Genomic DNA, 15,519 nt, shown 5'->3' with positions numbered 1-15,519 from the left:
AATTAAGTGATTACATCACTGGAATCAGGGTCTGTTTCTACATTATGCCCTGAGATTAGGTGGCAAATCTGGTGATCGATTCCCTTTAAATGTGTAGGTAATAGCTTTTCTTACCTTCTCTGGATCATAATCTGGAGCAGTTTTCTGGATTGCCACATTGGTCAAGTGAATATCTATATCGGGTAGTTAAAAAGTTAATAAAGGCAAGTAGCTAACTCATGGTATGGAACATAAATCCGGTAAGACGATCTCAGTATAAGGATACACTGGTCGTCGATGCTGCTGAGTGTAAAGCGCGTGTTCGAGAATCGGGCGAAACCGTCTCGGTAAAGCCAGGCCCGGAGGGGGATGTACTGCAGGGAAAGAGACGCCATATTACCAAAAATCGCTCTCCATCTATGTTCTGGACCGCAGTTTACAGAAAACACATCATGTCTGCACAATAGTTAGAAGAAATCTTATGCCAAGGAACAGATCTTACCGATGTCACCAAGACATATACCCGCAGGTCAAATTTTCTCCCTGTAAATGAAGCAGACACATATGTAGTGTGTACAACAGCCTATGTAATTTCCAGTAGACTGTATGCAGAAGATCTCGTGTATGTGCGGCAGACCCCAATGGTAAGTAGGCACACGTCCGGTATGGTGGGGAGCAGTAAGGGTCCACGCTACAAGCAGAAGCATAACTCGCCTCCTATTAAATATGGATTCTCGATATAGCGCTGAGCCACATAATTTTCTACAGGAAGCTCGTCTTTCTGCTCATCTGAGCGGCTGCCATCCTGAATAATACAGAAATGAGTGGATATCACATTTTACGAAGTAAAAATCATCTTCCCTGTCTACAGGATCCCACAATCACCTTCCTCCAGTCCATGATGTCCTTCAGCTTCCGGAAAAGGAAAATCCCCTTCCCCTGTGACCTGGCCACCTATGGGAAAAGACAATTATACATGCGTCTCATGAGACAGTATGGCAATATCAGCAGTTCAGCCCATCTCTTGGAAGCCTTGTCTGTCCCGCATTACCCTGACAGTCTACTGATTGAATGGCACTGTGTAAAGCCTCATACCCTGGAGCTGCACAGAAATTACCACTTATTCACAGGGTTCCATATACTGTATATTACTAAAGGTCTCCAGTAGGTAGGTATTGTCCAAAGTCGAGAACCTCTTTAAATACGTCCACAGATAGGACACGAACACTAATCTTACCATTTAGGGTGATCTTATCTATTTAACCCCTCTGTGACCTTAGACGTACTATCCCGTCGAGGTGCCCTGGGCTTATCTGACCCTGGACGGGATAGTACGTCATAGCCGATCGGCCGCGCTCACGGGGGGAGCGCGGCCGATCGCGGCCGGGTGTCAGCTGCTTATCGCAGCTGACATCCGGCACTATGTGCCAGGAGCGGTCACGGACCGCCCCCGGCACATTAACCCCTGGCACACCGCGATCAAAGATGATCGCGATGTGCCGGCGGTGCAGGGAAGCACCGCGCAGGGAGGGGGCTCCCTGCGGGCTTCTCTGAGCCCCCCGCAGCAACGCGATGTGATCGCGTTGCTGCGAGGGTCTCCTCACCTCCCTCCCTGCTCGAGCCCCGGATCCAAGATGGCCGCGGATCCGGGTCCTGCAGGGAGGGAGGTGGCTTCACAGAGCCTGCTCAGAGCAGGCACTGTGAAGGCTGCAGCGCTGCATGTCAGATCAGTGATCTGACAGAGTGCTGTGCAAACTGTCAGATCACTGATCTGTGATGTCCCCCCCTGGGACAAAGTAAAAAAGTAGAAAAAAATTTTTCCAAATGTGTAAAAAAAATAAAAAAAAATATTCCAAAATAATGAAAAAAAAAAAAAAATATTATTCCCATAAATACATTTCTTCATCTAAATAAAAAAAAAAAAACAATAAAAGTACACATATTTAGTATCGCCGCGTCCGTAACGACCCGACCTATAAAACTGTCCCACTAGTTAACCCCTTCAGTAAACACCGTAAGAAAAAAAAAAAAAAAAACGAGGCAAAAAACAACGCTTTATTATCATACCGCCGAACAAAAAGTGGAATAACACGCGATCAAAAGGACAGATATAAATAACCATGGTACCGCTGAAAGCGTCATATTGTCCCGCAAAAAAAGAGCCGCCATACAGCATCATCAGCAAAAAAATAAAAAAGTTATAGTCCTGAGAATAAAGCGATGCAAAAATAATTATTTTTTCTGTAAAATAGTTTTTATCGTATAAAAGCACCAAACCATAAAAAAATGATATAAATGAGGTATCGCTGTAATCGTACTGACCCGAAGAATAAAACTGATTTATCAATTTTACCAAACGCGGAACGGTATAAACGCCTCCCCCAATAGAAATTCATGAATAGCTGGCTTTTGGTCATTCTTCCTCACAAAAATCGGAATAAAAAGCGATAAAAAAATGTCACGTGCCCAAAAATGTTTTCAATAAAAACGTCAACTCGTCCCGCAAAAAACAAGACCTCACATGACTCTGTGGACCAAAATATGGAAAAATTATAGCTCTCAAAATGTGGTATTGCAAAAAATATTTTTTGCAATAAAAAGGGTCTTTCAGTGTGTGACGGCTGCCAATCATAAAAATCCGCTAAAAAACTCGCTATAAAAGTAAATCAAACCCCCCTTCATCACCCCCTTAGTTAGGGAAAAATAAAAAAAATGTATTTATTTCCATTTTACCATTAGGGCTAGGATTAGGGCTAGGGTTAGGGCTAGGGTTAGGGCTAGGGTTAGGGCTAGGGTTAGGGCTAGGGTTAGGGTTAGGGTTGGGGCTACAGTTAGGGTTAGGGTTTAGATTACATTTACAGTTGGGAATAGGATTGGGATTAGGGTTAGGGGTGTGTCAGGGTTAGAGGTGTGGTTAGGGTTACCGTTGGAATTAGGGTTAGGGGTGTGTTTAGATTAGGGTTTCAGTTATAATTGGGGGGTTTCCACTGTTTCGGCACATCAGGGGCTCTCCAAACACGACATGGCGTCAGATCTCAATTCCAGCCAATTCTGCGTTGAAAAAGTAAAACAGTGCTCCTTCCCTTCCGAGCTCTCCTGTGTGCCCAAACAGGGGTTTACCCCAACATATGGGGTATCAGCGTACTCAGGACAAATTGGACAACAACTTTTGTGGACCAATTTCTCCTGTTACCCTTGGGAAAATACAAAACTGGGGGCTAAAAAATAATTTTTGTGGGAAAACAAAAAGATTTTTTATTTTCACGGCTCTGCGTTATAAACTGTAGTGAAACACTTGGGGGTTCAAAGTTCTCACAACACATCTAGATAAGTTCATTGAGGGGTCTAGTTTCCAATATGGGGTCACTTGTGGGGGGTTTCTACTGTTTAGGTACATTAGGGGCTCTGCAAACGCAATGTGACGCCTGCAGACCAATCCATCTAAGTCTGCATTCCAAATGGCGCTCCTTCCCTTCCGAACCCTCCCATGCGCCCAAACGGTGGTTCCCCCCCACATATGGGGTATCAGCGTACTCAGGACAAATTGGACAACAACTTTTGGGGTCCAATTTCTCCTGTTACCCTAGGGAAAATACAAAACTGGGGGCTAAAAAATAATTTTTGTGGGAAAAAAATTTTGTTTTATTTTTATGGCTCTGCATTATAAACTTCTGTGAAGCCCTTGGTGGGTCAAAGTGCTCACCACACATCCAGATAAGTTCCTTAGGGGGTCTACTTTCCAAAATGGTGTCACTTGTGGGGGGTTTCAATGTTTAGGCACATCAGTGGCTCTCCAAACGCAACATGGCGTCCCATCTCAATTCCTGTCAATTTTGCATTGAAAAGTCAAACGGCGCTCCTTCCCTTCCGAGCTCTCCCATGCGCCCAAACAGTGGTTTACTGCCACATATGGGGTATCAGCGTACTCGGGACAAATTGGACAACAACTTTTGAGGTCCAATTTCTTCTCTTACCCTTGGAAAAATAAAAAATTGGGGGCAAAAATATAATTTTTGTGAAAAAATATGATTTATTTTTACGGTTCTGCATTATAAACTTCTGTGAAGCACTTGGTGGGTCAAAGTGCTCACCACACCTCTAGATAAGTTCCTTAGGGGGTCTACTTTCCAAAATGGTGTCACTTGTGGGGGGTTTCAATGTTTAGGCACATCAGTGGCTCTCCAAACGCAACATGGCGTCCCATCTCAATTTCTGTCAATTTTGCATTGAAAAGTCAAACTGCGCTCCTTCCCTTCCGAGCTCTCCCATGCGCCCAAACAGTGGTTTACTGCCACATATGGGGTATCAGCGTACTCAGGACAAATTGGACAACAACTTTTGAGGTCCAATTTCTTCTCTTACCCTTGGAAAAATAAAAAATTGGGGGCAAAAATATAATTTTTGTGAAAAAATATGATTTTTTATTTTTACGGTTCTGCATTATAAACTTCTGTGAAGCACTTGGTGGGTCAAAGTGCTCACCACACATCCAGATAAGTTCCTTAGGGGGTCTACTTTCCAAAATGGTGTCACTTGTGGGGGTTTCAATGTTTAGGCACATCAGTGGCTCTCCAAACGCAACATGGCGTCCCATCTCAATTCCTGTCAATTTTGCATTGAAAAGTCAAATAGCGCTCCTTCCCTTCCGAGCTCTCCCATGCGCCCAAACAGTGGTTTACTGCCACATATGGGGTATCAGCGTACTCAGGACAAATTGGACAACAACTTTTTGGGTCCAATTTCTCCTGTTACCCTTGGTAAAATAAAACAAATTGGAGCTGAAGTAAATTTTTTGTGTAAAAAAGTTAAATGTTCATTTTTATTTAAACATTCCAAAAATTCCTATTAAACACCTGAAGGGTTAATAAACTTCTTGAATGTGGTTTTGAGCACCTTGAGGGGTGCAGTTTTTAGAATGGTGTCACACTTGGGCATTTTCTATCATATAGACCCCTCAAAATGACTTCAAATGAGACGTGGTCCCTAAAAAAAAATGGTGTTGTAAAAATGAGAAATTGCTGGTCAACTTTTAACCCTTATAACTCCCTAACAAAAAAAAAAATTGGTTCCAAAATTATGCTGATGTAAAGGAGACATGTGGGAAATGTTATTTATTAAGTATTTTGTGTGACATATCTCTGTGATTTAATTGCATAAAAATTCAAAGTTTGAAAATTGCGAAATTTTCGCCAAATTTCCGTTTTTTTCACAAATAAACGCAGGTACTATCAAAGAAATTTTACCACTATCATGAAGTACAATATGTCACGAGAAAACAATGTCAGAATCGCCAGGATCCGTTGAAGCGTTTCGGAGTTATAACCTCATAAAGGGACAGTGGTCAGAATTGTAAAAATTGGCCTGGTCATTAACGTGCAAACCACCCTTGGGGGTAAAGGGGTTAATGGTCACTTCATTCATATAAATAAAAAATTGCCCATGTGGAGATCCATCTCTATCAGGAAGCATGGAGGGGCCTGCAGCACTGAGGAGAAGCAGGGTGCTTCTGGGAAATGTAGTTTTAGCAGATAAGAATAGGACCACCCATTCAGCTATGTAAACCTGGATGCTCACAGGGCAAAAGATAAAAAAACAAACACTGATTAACAGCTTTCTGTTTACACTGTGCATAGGCAGAAACTGCCAATCTTTGGGTGGTTGTGGTTGGACTACATGGCAGCAGGTTTACTAGTCCTCTAATAATAATCTGATGTCGTTTTATCAAGACTGCAGCAAGCACCCCAGTTAGCGACACATTGCTGGAATCAAGGTCTGTCTCTATATTGTGCTGCTCTCAGATTAGGTGGCAAAAAGATGGTGAGATTCCATTTAAAGAAATATTTACATGCAGCAGTTTACTGGAGACGTTTCTGAGACTGTCCCGTGGATCTGAATGGGTGGGGTTTGTGTGTGAGGACCCCTTTACTGCCCCACTTACAGGCTTCATAATCCACGTGATGCCGGGGTTTCTGCGGAACTCTTCTACAAACAGATGATATTCTGCTGGAAGCTCAAAGGTCTTGGGGAAGAAGTCGCATTTTAAGGCCTCAAGGCGACCGGATTCTCGTTCCAGCTGCTTCCGGAAGCGCTTGAGATTTTTCACCATAAAGTTCTTCCTGGTCAGCTAGTAGAAGAGACGGCAGAATGTGAATATGGCGGCTGTCGTGCTCATGGGCAAATTTGCGACACTGCAGAGTCAGACCGTCACCTCGTAGTGGTTGCGGAAGTGGCAGATGCGCACGTGTTCCTCCATGTAAATGTGGTCGAAGTTCTCGCGCAGCCAGCCGACATCACACCAGTAGAAATCCCACTCTCCATCGCTGTAAAATGGATTGTGAAGTGCAGCAAAATGAGAGATATACAGAGATATTGCTATCGGATCACCTCTATAGACACCGATAGCTGCTACTGCGCAGGTGCAGCGGGTGCCATTTTTGAAAAAAAAATGTTATATACTCAGGAAAACATCAAGCACATTTATTAACTGCACATGAAACATGCGATTATGTTACAGCACAGTATATAGATAATAAGTGACTGGCACACTCCGGACGTGTTGTGATGCAAAATTGGGGTTTATTATACATACAGTAACACAAACGTTACGGTCATAACTGGACCTTCATCAGTGTGCTAGATAACTAGTATGTTGAAGGAGCCCCAATAATTGAAACTACATTGCATCAGAAAAAAGCCTGGAGCTATATGAAATTCAGGTGATAGTATCGGTCCATGGACACAGGGGAATATGGCCCAGATGGTGCTATCAGAAAAGAGGCCTGAAGGTATATAGATCCCAGCAGGTGAGAACAATCTCACGTGCTCCCTCCACTCATCAGGCTGACTGCGCATACCTCCCTCTTAGCCCACAGCAGCGGCGACTTCGCATGGTTTCATATCTACTGGGGGATAGCGTTACCTGTGATACACCACCCTGCATCTGCAGATTGTTCTCACCTGCTGGGATCTAGAGACAATGCACACAACGGATATACATATACAGCGGTCAAGAAAAGCAAATAGAGGAGGTAGTACAATAAGTATAAGCAGATGATACAAAGGTCAGCCACTTGGGAAGTGTAGGGCGGCAAAGGTTTCTGGTTTTTTCCAACACGATACACATGGCGTGACCTTCCTTAGAAGAGACCAAGGGCCACAGCCTCCCACGCGCAATTAACCCCTTGGTCTGTCACTCCTGCCTCTGGGATGGTCCTAGTTTCCCTCCTCTTAGGTCTGGTAGCCGAAACTCCAAAACCAATCATGGATCATAACTTCTCAACGGGTCATAGGATCCGTCCAGGCCCCCTTTACGTTTGGATACCAACATGACTTTGCTACCTGGCTTCTACTAGCCATTCTACTAACCTCCCCACCCTAGGGTACTAAAATGGGTCGAGACCCCGGCAGGCGTTCGGCTTGTTCCCGAGATCTAAAAAAAAGGTATATGACTAGGACGTATGATAACTCCATAACATCTTATGAAATTACAGCTCCCTTATGTATGGGGGGTCTTTGAAGCAGTTAAGCAGCTTGGGCTCCTAGCAGGGGTTCATCCTGTCAGAAAGGCCTCAGTACCAGCTGGTCTGCTGGGGGGGTGGGGGTAGGGGGAGGGTGAGCTTTTCCACTTGGAGTTTTTTAAGCTAGACCACTTGCTGAGCAAGGTGTCTTGTCTCACTCAGCTTCACACTTTGAAGGAGGTCTATAAAATCTCAGACCGGATATGATGCAGTCGATTGGCATGAAATTATATTCCCCCATGTTCTTCACATGAGGATATTTCTATGTTGCCTTTTTTTAGTTCTCCTAGGGGACTTGAGCCTGCGATCTTACGATTGCTTGCTCTATGTGCTACAATACTTCAGGATTTTTGCACAAAGTAAAAATGACAATCTCGTACTAAACCCAGCAGCAGTAGTAGTCCGCACTGGTCCTATGTAGGTAAAGGGTTAATCCAGCATACTCAGCATAAGACAATGCCAGACTATCCACTCTACATGGAGCTTTCTGAAGGCTTCACACAAGCCTAATGTGAGCAATGACAGACTACAGCAGAGTACACCCAAACCTTACTCCTTCACCTCCGTCCATCCAGGCCTCTGTCTCAGCACATCCGCGATGGTGTTGATGAGGCCACACTTGTACCGGATGCAGGATCTGGGCTCTCTGCACGAAAACAGACACATTTTTGGACCTTAAAGGGTTGTTCCAGTTTTCTCTAGAGTGTCATCGGTGTATAATGGAGGTTCTGCAAATTTACACTATGTTTCTCAATTCTTCACACTTTTCAAGATCTATGCTTGCTGTCATTCAAAGGGAACAGTGTTGCTTCTATCTCACTGCTGAGGATTTGTTACAATGCATCTTTCCCCTAACTAACTGTGTGAAGTTTGTTCTATTAAAAAAAGTGCCTTCCTCACCCTCCCCATGTTCTGCGCTGAGTCTCTGCCACTGCTCCTGATGTCTGGATTTGGCCGCAGTGCTGACATCATGAAGACAGCATGGCCGCCAATCAGTGAGCCCATCGCCTATAATGGGGGCATTCTGTGTACACTAGCAGAGTCGCTGAGCTTAGTTATAAGCTGCTAACTGACTGGGATTGGGATTTTCTGAAAAGGGAAAAGCCCCTTAAATGGCTTCACATTTTCTCAGTTTCACAAGTCCGTTGTTCACGGTGACCTGGGAATGCACAACCAGACCCTTACCACCTACTGCTGTCTAAAAACATTTCTCAAATCTGCAAAGATTGCCTGTGCAAGCACTCATCATCTCCCGCCTAGATTACTGCAACTTCCTCCTCTGTGGTCGACCTCCTAACACTTTTACCCCCTCCAATCTGCTGCCTGATTCATTCACCTTTCCCCCTAGAGTCCGTAACCTGTCCTCTCCATACATCTTAGGCAGAGGCAGACATATCATTGGTGCAGCCACCCAGGGGCCCAAGAGGTGAGGGGCCCGTTTCCGACCACTAAAGTTATAATGGCGCCTATTATAGATTTATAGCTCTGTATTATCAGGTGATCGAGCCTCAGTTTCCATCCCAATCGCTGGTCTCCTAAGCTGAACTTAATGCCACGGTCACACTATCAGTGTTTGGTGAGTTTTTTACCTCAGTATTTGTAGCCAAAATCAGGAGTGGAACAATCAGAGGAAAAGTATAATAGAAACATATGCCCCACTTCTGTATTTATCACCCACTGCTGGTTTTGGCTACAAATACAGAGGTAAAATACTGATAGTGTGACGGCAGCCTAAAGCTTGATAGGCCTGGAAATCTTGAGCCGGGCCAGAAATTATGGCTGAAACTCGGATCATGAATACAGATGTGTGAATTTAGTCTTCCTCGTACATCAGCTCCAGCCTGAAGGGGAAGATATGGAGCTTTTACATGATGCATCACGGAGATAAAACTGCCGTCCTACAAGGTTGTCACAAGGGCAAGCTGATGTGATGGTGAGAGTTGTGTTCCCTCTGATATGGACTAATGTGATGGTGAGAGGTGTGTTCCCTCTGATATGGACTGATGTGATGGTGAGAGTTGTGTTCCCTCTGATATGGACTGATGTGATGGTGAGAGTGTGTTCCCTCTGATATGGACTGATGTGATGGTGAGAGTTGTGTTCCCCCTGATATGGACTGATGTGATGGTGAGAGTGTGCTCCCTCTGATATGGACTGATGTGATGGTGAGAGTTGTGTTCCCTCTGATATGGACTGATGTGATGGTGAGAGTTGTGTTCCCTCTGATATGGACTGATGTGATGGTGAGAGTGTGTTCCCTCTGATATGGACTGATGTGATGGTGAGAGTTGTGTTCCCTCTGATATGGACTGATGTGATGGTGAGAGGTGTGTTCCCTCTGATATGGACTGATGTGATGGTGAGAGGTGTGTTCCCTCTGATATGGACTGATGTGATGGTGAGAGTGTGTTCCCTCTGATATGGACTGATGTGATGGTGAGAGTTGTGTTCCCTCTGATATGGACTGATGTGATGGTGAGAGTTGTGTTCCCCCTGATATGGACTGATGTGATGGTGAGAGTTGTGTTCCCTCTGATATGGACTGATGTGATGGTGAGAGTTGTGCTCCCTCTGATATGGACTGATGTGATGGTGAGAGTTGTGCTCCCTCTGATATGGACTGATGTGATGGTGAGAGGTGTGTTCCCTCTGATATGGACTGATGTGATGGTGAGAGTGTGTTCCCTCTGATATGGACTGATGTGATGGTGAGAGTTGTGTTCCCCCTGATATGGACTGATGTGATGGTGAGAGTTGTGTTCCCCCTGATATGGACTGATGTGATGGTGAGAGTTGTGTTCCCCCTGATATGGAAGGATTACAGCATTTTTCCATCCTCACCGCTCCTTCTGCCGCTGGTAGCCATATTGATTCTTGTTTGTAGGGACCTGATGCAAATGAAAAGTAAAAGGACGTCAGAAAGAACCGGTTCGGTCTCATAGCCATTGTATAAAGAAGGTTTTTCATAGACTTGCTGTATCATTTCTTCGCCATTTTCAGGATCACTGCTTGCTGTCAGTGTGCAGGACGTTCTGCTGTGTCCTGATAACAGAGTGATGGGGTTTATACAGTGTATCAGAACAGGTAAAGGTCTGTGCTAAACACAGCAGCACAAGCCCAAATCCTCTCCTGGAAGCCCGGCTCCACGCTGCTCCGGACCCTGAGACACTGTAACGAGTCCATCAGCTGTGAGGGAAGGACTAGATCAGAAGAGTTATTCACAAGTGTGTTCCTATTCACTGACAGTAGGCAGAGATCCGAGAATGATGAAAAACTGAATTAGTATATACAAGAAAGCTGCTGCCCTTCATTCTCTGTTCGGGCTCTGTTATGGGGGCACTATGGTTACCTCTGTCAAGGGAGTAATGTGGCTGTGCTTGGTATGGGGTAGTGCACATATTTCTGTTATGGGGGCACTATTGCAAGCACCATTATATGGGTTCAGTGGCTTTCACTGTTATGGGGGCTCTGTGGTTATCAATGTTATGGGGGCGATGTAGCTGTCATTGTTATGGGGGCGCTGTAGGTGTCATTGTTATGGGGGCACTGTAGCTGTCATTGTTATGGAGGCGCTGTAGCTGTCATTGTTATGGGGCGATGTAGCTGTCATTGTTATGGGGGCGCTGTGGCTGTCATTTTTATGGGGGCGCTGTAGCTGTCATTGTTATGGGGCGCTGTAGCTGTCATTGTTATGGAGGCGCTGTAGCTGTCATTGTTATGGGGCGCTGTAGCTGTCATTGTTATGGAGGCGCTGTAGCTGTCATTGTTATGGGGGCGCTGTAGCTGTCATTGTTAGAAGTGTAGACTAGTGGCCCTTTTAGAAGAAAAGGTGCGGGGTCTGGAAGAAAGAATAGCAACTTTGAAACTCATCAAAGAGAATGAAGACTTTCTAGACAGAACAGAAGCATCTCTACTGGTCACAGAAGGTGAAAAAAGTGTCAGAGAACCTCCAAAAGCAGATGAGTGGAAGCATGTGACCAAAAGAAGCAAGAAGACCATGGAGAAATCACCAACCACACTACTGAAGAACCGATATCAAATCTTTGTAGAGGATGAAGATGGCACACCTAAGGATGAAGCAATACCAGCAAGCAAAAAACAAAAGGGCATACAGCAACAAGTGACAGCAAAAAGTACAGCCAAGAAGCAACGAAGAGTGGTGGTGGTGGGAGACTCACTACTGAGAGGCACAGAAGCAGCCATCTGCAGACCGGACATAACTGCAAGAGAAGTATGCTGCCTTCCAGGTGCGATGATCAAGGATGTGACCGATAGGATACCAAAGCTCTTCAGCTCCAAGGACGTCCACCCATTTCTTCTGATACATGTTGGCACCAATGACACGGCAAGGAAAGACCTACCGACAATCTGCAAAGACTTTGAAGAGTTGGGGAAGAAAGTAAAGGAACTGGATGCACAGGTAGTTTTTTCTTCTATCCTTCCAGTAGACGGGCATGGCACCAGGAGATGGAACAGGATCCTTGATGCAAACAACTGGCTAAGACGATGGTGCAGACAACAAGGATTCGGATTCCTGGACCACGGTGTGAATTACTGGTACGATGGACTCCTCGCCAGAGATGGACTACACCTCAACAAACCTGGGAAACACACATTCGCCAGAAGACTCGCTACACTCATCAGGAGGGCGTTAAACTAGAAGAAGAGGGGACGGGAAGAAAAACATTAGACTTGAACAAAGAAGACCCAGGAAAACATACTCAGAAGGGAGGTAAGAACATTTCTAAAACAATCCACAGTGAGGAGATTGGAACAAAACAAAATCCTCTAAACTGCATGCTCGCAAACGCCAGAAGCCTGACAAACAAGATGGAAGAACTAGAAGCAGAAATATCTACAGGTAACTTTGACATAGTGGGAATAACCGAGACATGGTTAGATGAAAGCTATGACTGGGCAGTTAACTTACAGGGTTACAGTCTGTTTAGAAAGGATCGTAAAAATCGGAGAGGAGGAGGGGTTTGTCTCTATGTAAAGTCTTGTCTAAAGTCCACTTTAAGGGAGGATATTAGCGAAGGAAATGAGGATGTCGAGTCCATATGGGTCGAAATTCATGGAGGGAAAAATGGTAACAAAATTCTCATTGGGGTCTGTTACAAACCCCCAAATATAACAGAAACCATGGAAAGTCTACTTCTAAAGCAGATAGATGAAGCTGCAACCCATAATGAGGTCCTGGTTATGGGGGACTTTAACTACCCGGATATTAACTGGGAAACAGAAACCTGTGAAACCCATAAAGGCAACAGGTTTCTGCTAATAACCAAGAAAAATTATCTTTCACAATTGGTGCAGACTCCAACCAGAGGAGCAGCACTTTTAGACCTAATACTATCTAATAGACCTGACAGAATAACAAATCTGCAGGTGGCCGGGCATCTAGGAAATAGCGACCACAATATTGTACAGTTTCACCTGTCTTTCACTAGGGGGACTTGTCAGGGAGTCACAAAAACACTGAACTTTAGGAAGGCAAAGTTTGACCAGCTTAGGGTACGTTCACACTAGCGTTGCGCTGCCCTGCGTCGGCGACGCAACGCGCGACGCATCGAAAAACGCGCGCAAACGCGCGCAAAAACGCGCGCGTTTTGCGACGCGTGCGTCGTTTTTTACCAAAATCGGACGCACAGAAAATGCAACTTGTAGCGTTTTCGTGCGTCCGACGCCAGCGTCGGAAACGACGCACGTGGCGAAAAACGCAACCAAAAAGACGCACGCGTCCCCTATGTTAAACATAGGGGCGCGTCGCCGACGCAACAGCGGCGCAACGCTAATGTGAACTTAGACTTAGAGATGCCCTTAATCTGGTAGACTGGGACAATATCGTCAGAAATAAGAATACAGATAATAAATGGGAAATGTTTAAGAACATCCTAAATAGGCAGTGTAAGCGGTTTATACCTTGTGGGAATAAAAGGACTAGAAATAGGAAAAACCCAATGTGGCTAAACAAAGAAGTAAGACAGGCAATTAACAGTAAAAAGAAAGCATTTGCACTACTAAAGCAGGATGGCACCATTGAAGCTCTAAAAAACTATAGGGAGAAAAATACTTTATCTAAAAAACTAATTAAAGCTGCCAAAAAGGAAACAGAGAAGCACATTGCTATGGAGAGTAAAACTAATCCCAAACTGTTCTTCAACTATATCAATAGTAAAAGAATAAAAACTGAAAATGTAGGCCCCTTAAAAAATAGTGAGGAAAGAATGGTTGTAGATGACGAGGAAAAAGCTAACATATTAAACACCTTCTTCTCCACGGTATTCACGGTGGAAAATGAAATGCTAGGTGAAATCCCAAGAAACAATGAAAACCCTATATTAAGGGTCACCAATCTAACCCAAGAAGAGGTGCGAAACCGGCTAAATAAGATTAAAATAGATATATCTCCGGGTCCGGATGGCATACACCCACGAGTACTAAGGAAACTAAGTAATGTAATAGATAAACCATTATTTCTTATTTTTAGGGACTCTATAGCGACAGGATCTGTTCCGCAGGACTGGCGCATAGCAAATGTGGTGCCAATATTCAAAAAGGGCTCTAAAAGTGAACCTGGAAATTATAGGCCAGTAAGTCTAACCTCTATTGTTGGTAAAATATTTGAAGGGTTTCTGAGGGATGTTATTCTGGATTATCTCAATGAGAATAACTGTTTAACTCCATATCAGCATGGGTTTATGAGAAATCGCTCCTGTCAAACCAATCTAATCAGTTTTTATGAAGAGGTAAGCTATAGGCTGGACCACGGTGAGTCATTGGACGTGGTATATCTCGATTTTTCCAAAGCGTTTGATACCGTGCCGCACAAGAGGTTGGTACACAAAATGAGAATGCTTGGTCTGGGGGAAAATGTGTGTAAATGGGTTAGTAACTGACTTAGTGATAGAAAGCAGAGGGTGGTTATAAATGGTATAGTCTCTAACTGGGTCGCTGTGACCAGTGGGGTACCGCAGGGGTCAGTATTGGGACCTGTTTGATAAATGTAAGGTTATACACATGGGAAGAAGGAATCAATATCACCATTACACACTGAATGGGAAACCACTGGGTAAATCTGACAGGGAGAAGGACTTGGGGATCCTAGTTAATGATAAACTTACCTGGAGCAGCCAGTGCCAGGCAGCAGCTGCCAAGGCAAACAGGATCATGGGGTGCATTAAAAGAGGTCTGGATACACATGATGAGAGCATTATACTGCCTCTGTACAAATCCCTAGTTAGACCGCACATGGAGTACTGTGTCCAGTTTTGGGCACCGGTGCTCATGAAGGATATAATGGAACTAGAGAGAGTACAAAGGAGGGCAACAAAATTAATAAAGGGGATGGGAGAACTACAATACCCAGATAGATTAGCGAAATTAGGATTATTTAGTCTAGAAAAAAGACGACTGAGGGGCGATCTAATAACCATGTATAAGTATATAAGGGGACAATACAAATATCTCGCTGAGGATCTGTTTATACCAAGGAAGGTGACGGGTACAAGGGGGCATTCTTTGCGTCTGGAGGAGAGAAGATTTTTCCACCAACATAGAAGAGGATTCTTTACTGTTAGGGCAGTGAGAATCTGGAATTCCTTGCCTGAGGAGGTGGTGATGGCGAACTCAGTCGAGGGGTTCAAGAGAGGCCTGGATGTCTTCCTGGAGCAGAACAATATTGTATCATACAATTATTAGGTTCTGTAGAAGGACGTAGATCTGGGGATTTATTATGATGGAATATAGGCTGAACTGGATGGACAAATGTCTTTTTTCGGCCTTACTAACTATGTTACTATGTTACTATGTTATGGACGCGCTGTAGCTGTCATTGTTATGGGGTGCTGTAGCTGTCATTGTTATGGGGGCGCCGTAGCTGTCATTGTTATGGGGGCGCCGTAGCTGTCATTGTTATGGGGGCGCCGTAGCTGTCATTGTTATGGGGGCGCCGTAGCTGTCATTGTTATGGAGGCGCCGTAGCTGTCATTGTTATGGGGCGATGTAGCTGTCATTGTTATGG

General features: G+C 44.5%; 1 protein-coding gene across 3 annotated transcripts in view; it reads right to left on the bottom strand.

Moving 5' to 3' along the window:
* The window catches only part of TTLL9 (tubulin tyrosine ligase like 9), a 33,172-nt gene that overhangs the window by 16,561 nt on the left and 1,092 nt on the right, over window positions 1-15,519 (bottom strand). Inside the window, exons 1-10 of one of the 3 annotated variants that reach the window (XM_069751019.1) lie at window positions 11,675-12,152; window positions 10,338-10,384; window positions 8,045-8,142; window positions 6,188-6,299; window positions 5,918-6,103; window positions 865-933; window positions 694-784; window positions 482-522; window positions 266-353; window positions 115-173 (exon numbers count right to left, since the gene is read on the bottom strand). In XM_069751019.1, the coding sequence (XP_069607120.1) occupies window positions 115-173; window positions 266-353; window positions 482-522; window positions 694-784; window positions 865-933; window positions 5,918-6,103; window positions 6,188-6,299; window positions 8,045-8,142; window positions 10,338-10,384; window positions 11,675-11,714 (831 nt within the window). In that variant the 5' untranslated portion in view covers window positions 11,715-12,152. Of the gene's footprint in view, window positions 1-114; window positions 174-265; window positions 354-481; window positions 523-693; window positions 785-864; window positions 934-5,917; window positions 6,104-6,187; window positions 6,300-8,044; window positions 8,143-10,337; window positions 10,385-11,674; window positions 12,153-15,519 lie in introns of those variants that run through there. The other 2 variants (XM_069751020.1, XM_069751021.1) reach the window with 2 other exon arrangements.

Source organism: Ranitomeya imitator, chromosome 2, assembly GCF_032444005.1.
Source record: "Ranitomeya imitator isolate aRanImi1 chromosome 2, aRanImi1.pri, whole genome shotgun sequence".
Lineage (NCBI taxonomy): Eukaryota > Metazoa > Chordata > Amphibia > Anura > Dendrobatidae > Ranitomeya > Ranitomeya imitator.
The sequence above is the reverse complement of the archived record's forward strand: the minus strand, read 5'-3'. Positions and strand labels throughout refer to the sequence as shown.